A 9459-nucleotide genomic window follows, 5' to 3' on the forward strand; every position below is an offset into this window, starting at 1 on the left:
GTGCACCTCTCTCCTCAGAATTTCTGGGAAGAACCCTGCCTTCAGTTTTGTTAAATAAAAAGTTTACCCATCTTACCCGAGCGTAGACTTGGGTGAGCGCGGTGCCCAGTTTGTCCTGTTCTCCGCGCAGCAGGATGGTCTCCGTGGGCGTGTCCAGCGGCGGCATCTCCACAGATACGCCGGTGGTCGCCATGATCTCTGCCAGGTTGTTTCCCTTGGGACCGATCACGTACTTGTGCTGGGACTTACGCACCTCCACCGAGATGGTGCACGTCTTACGCTTCTGTGGAGTCAGCACAAAACTGGTCAATTCTGCATCTCCTAAAGCTTGAATTGCTTTGAATGGCTAACAAATTAATTAACAAACTAGTCATAAGAAAGAGGCTTTGCTATTATGAACAAGCACTATTTGGGTGCTACAAGATCAGTCGACCAGATATAGCTAATGTTAATTAATGTGCAAATACAAATGTAGCCATTTTTCGCATACAGATCAATTCATGCACATTCCTCCCTAAAAATTTGTAAAACCCTGGTTCATGATTGTGCTTAACTTTTACAGAGGTAGCACAGTTTACTTTGTGGTCTAGTTGAGCTTAACAAGCAGAATATATGTACCAAAACAACTTTAAACATGAAAAATCACATGAAAATGGAGCTAAACTTTGAACAAAGTTCCAGACTTAGGGTTACCGTATAGAATTTTCTTCTTACACAACCAGTAAAGGTTCTCACCTGCTTACGTTTCGATGTCTATCAGACTCAGAGCTTCTGACTGGAGTTCTGCAACTCGCCGCTATTTATTGGCAAAGTAGGTGGCGCTTTTGCGGCGAGAATGCAATCCCAAACGTGGCTGAGCCAATCCCAAGCAGGTGAGAACCTTTACTGGTTGTGTAAGAAGAAAATTCTATACCCTAAGTATCTTCCAACCTGATGAAATTATTTACGGAAAAAAGACAGTTCCCCACCTTTTCGTCGTAGATCCCCATGATCCGTTGCACGGCTCTCTGGACGGCTTCCTTCTCGCCTGCCACGGTCAGCTCATCCTTGTTGACGCTGGGCGGCGGGATGTTGATGCGCGCGCCCGTGTCCCCGATGATCTGGTTCAGAATCTCGTCCTTGGGTCCACGGATGAACGGGTGGAAACACTTTGGCACGGGGAGGCGTTCGAAGGCCAGTTTGGCCTGAAGAATGGAAACACAGGATGTCAGACTACGTTCCACAGAAAATATAAACAACAAAATGACAAACAATTATAGAATATGCAATCTATGTACCGTGCTAACACGAAGAGTTTTTCTCAAATTTCCGCTCAACTTCAGAATTACTGTAAAAAAAACCTTGCTCAACGGTACAGTTAAGAAGCTGCAAAATGAACACTGTTGCACAGTTGTTAACAACTTTTTCAGATTCAGCTTTATGGATATTGGCATTGACATGATTATTAACCTTAAACATAATCATGAAGTGTGGCAACATTAACATCGATAGTACTTAATACGTAAAATATACAGAGCAGAAACAAATGTACAAAATACTACGAAATTTAAAATAAGATTTAGGTTAAAAGGCTATACACAGATAAAAGATATGTTCTCAATGATTTTATGCCAAGTGACCTGTTCATCGGAGATGAGCTGGATCTCGTGGCGAGCCCTCTCGATGCCCTCCTTGGTTCCGGTGATCTTGATGAAGCTGGCCTTGTCGTCCTGGCGAGGAATGGTGATCTTGGTCGCGGTGGCCATTTCCAGATCTTGCAGTTTCTTGCCGGCACGTCCGAGGATGTAGCGGTAGTGTTCCTTAGGGATGTTGACATTGGCCTGCGCCTGTTGGAGTTAACCATTAGCATGCCAAGTTAGTTATCAATCTGCTTACTTGATATAAAGCCTTAGTATTCTATGGGTTAAGGGTTCAGAAATTCATTTTTGGGAATAGGTGCACCCTAAAACACTGGGTGCACAAAAATATTTTAGGAGCACCATATAAGATAAGTAGAATGTGAGCAAAACGTAACTTACATTTCTAAAAAAAAAGGACTATAACAATGATTTTATTATTTCTGACAATTTCTGACACTAAGAATATGCCGTATACTACTATAATACATCTTTACATACGTAAATGCCAAAAAATTGGGTGCACAACTCTAAATTTGGGTGCACCAAGGTACACACACACACAGTATTTCGAGCCCTGTATAAGATTATAAGTTATATCCGAATAGATAACACAGACAGATAACTGACTTCTTAATCTCAGCCTCTATTGTTCATTTATTATCTTCATATTTCAACAGCAGAAATTTGAGCCAAAGTATGCTTTTTCTTCTGACGATGGCTAAGATAAAAATTAGATTTGCAGTCTCGTCCATACTAATGACAGTTCATCTATAAATAATGTACAAAGCCCAAACTTGTAATGCAATAAAATCGTTCTGGCTTTCAGACAGATGAGATTGGTGCCAGAGATAGCATGTTAAGAACATGGTGGTGCCTCATTTTTTTCTACAAATTCTAAGACTGTGCGAGTCGTGTAACAAACATAGGTGATGTCTATCATATCAAAATTGACTAGACTTAATTTATCAAAAGTGTGGATTTACAACAATTTTACCATATCCCAAAATTCTGTCTGGAAAAGGTAAGGAAGTTTTCCAATAAACTCTTTCCAAGTATTTCTTCCTTTCTATAATTATCTAGGTTTACTTACAACAAGGGACAAACTCTATTCAAAAGCTAAGAGCACTAACTCAAAAGAAACATGGTCCAAATTCAAGTCATGCAGAAAAGCGGTCAAGCAAAGAGTTAAAAAAGCCCACAGAGAGTACACCGCCAATTTCCTTGAATAAAACATTAAAGACAACCCTAAAGCATTCTGGAGTTATATAAAAGCACTAAAACACGACAATACCAATATTGCAGCCATGAGGCATCATGGTGTGCTTACTTCAGACCCAAAAGAGAAGGTAGATGCCCTGGGTGATCAGTTTAGTTCTGTCTTCACAGAGGAGGACCTAACCAACATCCCATCCCTAGGGAGACCTGTGGCTCCGCACGCACCGCCTCTCTACATATCGGTGAATGGTGTCGCTAAACAGCTTTCTAAGCTTAATCCAAACAAGGCCTCGGGCCCAGATGGACTCTCACCAAGATTATTAAAAATCACAGCAACCCAAATTGCACCTGTGCTACAGGTTATTTTTACACAGTCACTAGACACTGGCGACGTCCCAGCAGATTGGAGAGCCGCTAATATTAGCCCCATCTTTAAGAAGGGAGATAAAACCTCACCTGTTAACTACAGGCCGGTGTCACTCACCTCAGTCTGTAGCAAAGTTTTGGAACATATTATACATAGCCATACCATGAGCCACCTTGACAAATATAATATATTATCTTCGACACAGCACGGTTTTCGTAAAGGACTATCATGCGAGAGTCAACTACTTTTGACAACCCATGACTTGGCTAGTACTCTAGACCTAAATACGCAGGTCGACGCCATTGTGTTGGATTTCAGTAAAGCTTTTGATAAGGTCCCCCACAGTCGCTTACTGAATAAGCTCCAGCTCTATGGCATCTCTGGCAAATTACTAACATGGCTACAAGCTTTTCTCACTCAAAGAACCCAATCAGTTGTCCTTGATGGTGTGGCCTCTAAGCCCGCCAAGGTAGTGTCTGGAGTACCGCAAGGCACTGTTTTGGGTCCGCTTTTGTTTCTCCTTTATATCAATGATCTTCCGAGTGTTGTGACCTCTAGTGTGCGTTTGTTTGCCGATGACTGCCTGTTGTACCGGGTTATTGAAAAACCCTCAGATGCTCTTGATCTACAAAAAGATCTCGATGCACTGACCCGGTGGCAGGACACATGGCAAATGTCATTCAACCCCTCAAAGTGCCACACACTTCATATTACTCGTAAGCGTAACCCGATTATTACACAATACCAATTATGTTCAGAAAATCTTACTAGTGTTAAAACCCATCCATATCTTGGAGTCCAACTATCACAGGATATGAAATGGGACACACATATAAATTATGTCACTGGTAGAGCTAATAGGATACTGGCAGTCATCCGCCGTAACCTTTCGCACTGTCCTCTTCGTGTCAAATCTACATGCTACAGAACACTTGTACGCCCACACCTGGAGTACTGTGCGACTGTATGGGATCCCCACACCATCAGTGGTTCCCAGGCGTTGGAGCGAGTCCAACGAAGGGCGGCGCGAATGACTGTTAGTGATTATGACTATACCAGCAGTGTTTCTGACATGCTAAAGCGCCTCCAGTGGCCGTTACTTGTTGACAGAAGGAGAACCGCTCGCTTGATATCTTTATATAAAATTGCTCATGGACATATTAATATTCAAATGGAACAATACCTCAAACCTGCCCATAGGCGTACCAGAGGAAGTCATGAATATAAGTATCAAGCAATACCTGCCAAAACAGACTGTTTTAGATTTTCTTTTTTTCCAAGAACGATAAATGAGTGGAACAAGTTACCGGGCCAGCTTGTAAAAGCCCAGACAGTGGAGGCCTTCAAGGCCGGGCTTCTGGCCGCGCAGCCATAGTCCGTCGCACCCCCCCCCTCTCAGTGATACCCCAGTAGGGGTGGTTAGAGAGTATTGAAGAAGAAGAAGAAGAAGAACAAGCATCATAGCTTCTCGAGACCTTTTCCAGAGAGATATTTACCAAATGACCATCCAAACATATAACAAAACCCCCTTCTTACCCTCAAAGACATAACACATACTACTAGAGTGAAAGCTGCCTTACTTGAGTCTGGAGTTGAGACAGAAGTTCCTTGCGTGCCTTCATGACATCTTGTTGTTTCCCAGTCACCATGATAGTCAGACTCTGGTCCTTGGAAAGACTGATCTCAATGTGACATGCTGTGGGGCAAAAAAAGTGTCAAAATAAGATTCATACATGTCAGGGTAAAAACTTTGTTTAGTCAAGATCCTGATTTCAACAGAAATCGGGGTCTCTGCCAGTAAATTGGCAATTCTACTGGCAGAGATCCTAAATTTGTAAATTTTATGATATTTGTTTATAAAAGACAGAATTTCTTAACTTTGATTCATGTCACTTTAGGTTTGGATTGACTTCAAATTTAGAATTTGTAACTGGGAAGCCACCCGATCACAGTGACATGAGCAGCATCCTAACAAAGTCTTCGTAGACAATGACTCTGATCTACCGGTATTGCCAAATCAGATTCTCAACCCTGACATATACATAAGCTACAAAGATATCCATCTTAACTATTGTACACATAAGTTTTCACAGTTGTAAATCATACAAGAGACATAAATGTAATTCTCACATTTTGGACACAGAATTCTATAGGAAATCAAACATGTATCTTTACTTGAAGAAAACAATGTTAGACTGTTTTATAGATCACACCATATGTGGTAAGGAAAGGTGTCTGACCGGTGTTCTTCATGATGTCCTGGCAGGCCTTGGCCTGTTGCTTCCCCTCCTCCCCAAACTGTTCATCGTTCAACTGCTTGTAGCGGCGCTCCTCCACAGGGACACGGAAAACCTGTGCAGATCAACGGAAGTTCCAATTCCTCATCATCACATGTCAACTAAAATACTTTCATATTAAACTGCACAATTCCAATGTAAAGGTCTCCCAGGAAAAGACACCTTAGTTACAATGTTTTCATACAAATACCCTAGATTGCCTGTTATTTCCTCTGCATTTTCAGACATTTTAAAGTGGGTTGGAAGGAAAACTTGAATTTGGCTATATCTACTCCCAGAATCTGTGTGTATCAAGGTACAAACATGTCCTGTATTCAAGTTTCAGCTATTTTCTATCTACATGCTGTTAGTCCGAAAACCCAAAAACAGACTTGATGTGGCCTTACCTGAGCAGTTATGGAAGACTTGATAGGTTATATAATAATGGCAATGGTTTCTGAACCGTTTTTGTGTGACACATACTTCCTAAATTCTGAATGTTTCAGGTAAAATTTTATTTATCAGGTGCAGGTAATTTTTCCCTGTCAAGTACATGTGTATAGTTATTTCTTTAAATCCGAGAACCCCAAAACTGCCTTGATGTGGCCTTACCTGAGTGGTTATGGAAGACTTGATAGGTTTCGTTTTAAGTGTGAAAGAAATAATAGCAATGGTTTCTGAATGGTTTTTGTGTGATACATGTACATACTTCCTAAATTCTGAGTGTTACAAGTAAAATTTGTCTGGTGCAGGTAATTTCCCCTGTCAAGTCTGAGAACCCAAAAACTGACATAAAATGGCCTTACCTGAGTGGTTATGGAAGACTTGATAGGTTTCGCGCCCCACACCGGTGCATCGCTCACAGCTGCCCGATCCACAGCAGTTTGAGGAAGAGGTGGGAAGGCCTCTGCGTAGGTCGGCATGTAGGCCTCTTCGTCAAGATCCCTTGGCGACTTGCCGACGTCCGGGACGCCGGGTTCCTCAGAATACATGTCCGAACTCATTGTCGGTTAGCCAGACAGAGTCGTACAGTACCACTGGAGGGGAAATCGGATCACAACTAAGTAAATACATTGTACCTTCAGCGTGCAAAATACCTGCTTGCCCAGTTGCCCTGGGCAATCAAATTTTACTTGGGGCAACCTATTTTTGAACCTAGGTAGCCCAGTGTGCTACCTGAATTTTAAGAATGCCACCCCCCTGACCCCTCACCCCCAAATCATGCCCACTTGGCTTGCACCACTGTATCCGGTAGATGCTTTTTAATTTTAGGTATTATGGCTATTACTAGTATCAGTTAACTAAAAGCTGTTAGAAATATTGTCAAAGGCTTATGTATGTAACATTACTTAATTTGAGGAAAGTAGTAACATAGGTGGGCAACCTAAAATCCTGATGGGCAACCTAATTTTTGCCATAGGTTGCCCACTGGACAACCTGGTCCAAAAAATATTTTGTACACTGACCTTAGTTTCCATTAGTATAGTACTGGTAAGTTATACACTTTATTCAATGTTAAAATCAGTTCATGCTGTATTTGTCCTCAGGACAACTTAGATTTTGTTACATGTGTACACAGGTGGTTATACAGGCTGTACAGATACAGACAGTTTAAAAACCATCTGTATTGCTAATTTAAAATGAACACTAACCCTCGGAAGACGGGGAACAACAGACGATAAACCAGACTGTATTGCATTTTGTAAGCACACACACTCTACAAGTACAAAGTCCACGGAAGAAGACAAATCAAAATTTGCTATTTTGTCCCCCAAAACATTCACAAAACAAGAGTTCCACGATCTCATACCTTCGCCAAATGATGTTAACCCTTGCGGTTGACGATTATACAATAACTTATTTTAATCGTTGATTTTGCAAATTAGTGCATCATTTGCATGTATTATATCAGTTGATCATATTCCCCACCCACTGACAGCCGTATCTTAACAAAAAGGCTATTATAGCACTTCCTCATAAATTATGCAAATGAGGTCATGATTTGAATAAATTATGTTTATTGATGTTCGCCTTCACTTTAAAAATGTGGCAAGTATGAAATTCCCAGCAGTTACAAGTATGAAATTATAAACATTTTCCTAATTATGCAAATTAGGTCCTCATTTACATAATCTATATCCTCGTATTTTTTTAGTTCTCAATTGCATGTCACAAGTGTTTCATAGTCCTATTATCGAACAAAGCAGATTTATGGAATTTCCTCAATAATTATGCAAATAAGCTCCTGATTTGCATAATTATCATCTCATTATGTCAAGCACCACTTCAGCTACCTACATACCAAAAATCCCGACAATCCCTCAACTGGTTCTTGAGTTATCCTCCTTCGAAACTTTTTCAACAAATAATCCTGCAGTTCCACAACAAGGCGCTAGGGAGCCCAAACTCATGTCACTTTTTCCCTACACCAAGAGCTATCTACCACCAAAAATTCATGACCCTAGCATGTCTAGATCATGAGATATCAAAACCGGAAGTTTTGCTGCAGTACCTAGGAAAGCCGCCAGGGGGCCCAAAATCTAATCATTTCTAGCTCTCATGAAGACCTACCCACCTACCAAGTTTCATGACAATGCATATTAAGCTTCTTCAGTTATGCTGTTCACAAACAGACAAACAGACAAACAGACAAACGCTACTGAAAACATAACCTTCTTGGCGAAGGTAATAAAATTACAAAAGTAAACTCCAGCTGCAAATTGTCAATTTCAATTCTAAGTGTCTCTTTTGCAGACTTGATAGTAATTAGGTGGACAATATACAGTCTACAACAGACCACACAAAACGCCCAATAGGAACTCAGGACTGTGTTACTGTAATCTGATCGTGGAGACTGATTACCAGTGCGGCTCACTTCTTCAACCCGGATGGAATATTGATTTTTTAATCCACTGGTTCTGTACAAGTGAGACAACAAGGTTCAAGCCTTGTTCAAACACTAGTGCTTTCCTAACGATTTTTTCCGGAATAATAATAAAATAATGTTTGCCAACATTTCATATTAGCTGATAAACTTAATTAGATACATTAGCTGGTGTGTTACATCGAAGGGCGGTTATACCAGCTATACAGATACAGACACAAAGAAACTAAGTTATAATTATAATATTATATGTCATCCCTAAGAAATATATATATGTTTTTTGTTATCTTTTCTACAAACCTACCAACAAGCAAACAAATGCTAATAGAAAAAAGTAATTGCCCTGCCAAGTTGTGACGTAGTTGTCTCAGTCATGAGTTGTAAAAAAATTGATTTAGAAATGATACTCCAGAATCAAACCAACCAATCTTTTTAATTGGAAAATCTGATACCGCGTCTTGTAGTTCACCCGAACTCAAAATCAGGACAATGACAGGGACATATGGTCCTCAAACTGACAATTTATCTCCTAGATATTCATGCCCCCATGTGATATAACATTTCCTAACACTGTACAGACTCACACAGTCAGGATGTTTCCAAGTGGCAAATTTAATTATGGTGAATCTATATATGTTACCATATTATCATTTGCTTTCTTCTGTAACTTGCCAGGCCTTTTTCTGAAGACTTACTGTCTACATTTCATTGGTGTGTAATTTCATGACCCTTTTCTATACAATAATTGTTGATATTCTGCCCCAAAGTTGACTAATTCCATCAGTCACCCACAACAACAAGTATGAACAAGGAAAATCGTAGATTTTGTACCTCCGGGTATTGAAATGTGTGTTGCAGAATGTTGGGTGCATGTTGGGACTGTTCTTTAAATTAGTGAATTCGCGCGAATACCATTTTTTCGAAAAGTTTCGAAATGTTTGTAATTGGCTAAATGATCTGTGAAATCACTAATCCCCCTAGCCGACTGGAGCCCAAAAATAGAAAGGACAGGGGGCATCCCGTGGCGAATCTGGCTGCCCGACCCTCAGCGACCAGCGATAATGTAAACAAACACCCGCTCCGGGCGCCAGCCGCCAA

The 9459-nt window shown here is 40.7% G+C and overlaps 1 protein-coding gene across 1 annotated transcript in view; it reads right to left on the reverse strand.

Annotated features, from left to right (window-relative positions):
* Positions 1 to 9459, reverse strand: part of LOC109480003 (vigilin-like) — a 28115-nt gene that overhangs the window by 13278 nt on the left and 5378 nt on the right. The window contains exons 3-8 of the mRNA XM_019782110.1: positions 6284 to 6514; positions 5442 to 5553; positions 4782 to 4897; positions 1620 to 1826; positions 969 to 1184; positions 77 to 283 (exon numbers count right to left, since the gene is read on the reverse strand). Of these exons, the coding sequence (XP_019637669.1) occupies positions 77 to 283; positions 969 to 1184; positions 1620 to 1826; positions 4782 to 4897; positions 5442 to 5553; positions 6284 to 6481 (1056 nt within the window). The 5' untranslated portion in view covers positions 6482 to 6514. The remainder of the gene's footprint in view (positions 1 to 76; positions 284 to 968; positions 1185 to 1619; positions 1827 to 4781; positions 4898 to 5441; positions 5554 to 6283; positions 6515 to 9459) is intronic.

This window comes from Branchiostoma belcheri, unplaced genomic scaffold (genome assembly GCF_001625305.1).
Source record: "Branchiostoma belcheri isolate BF01 breed outbred unplaced genomic scaffold, Haploidv18h27 scaffold5, whole genome shotgun sequence".
NCBI lineage: Eukaryota > Metazoa > Chordata > Leptocardii > Amphioxiformes > Branchiostomatidae > Branchiostoma > Branchiostoma belcheri.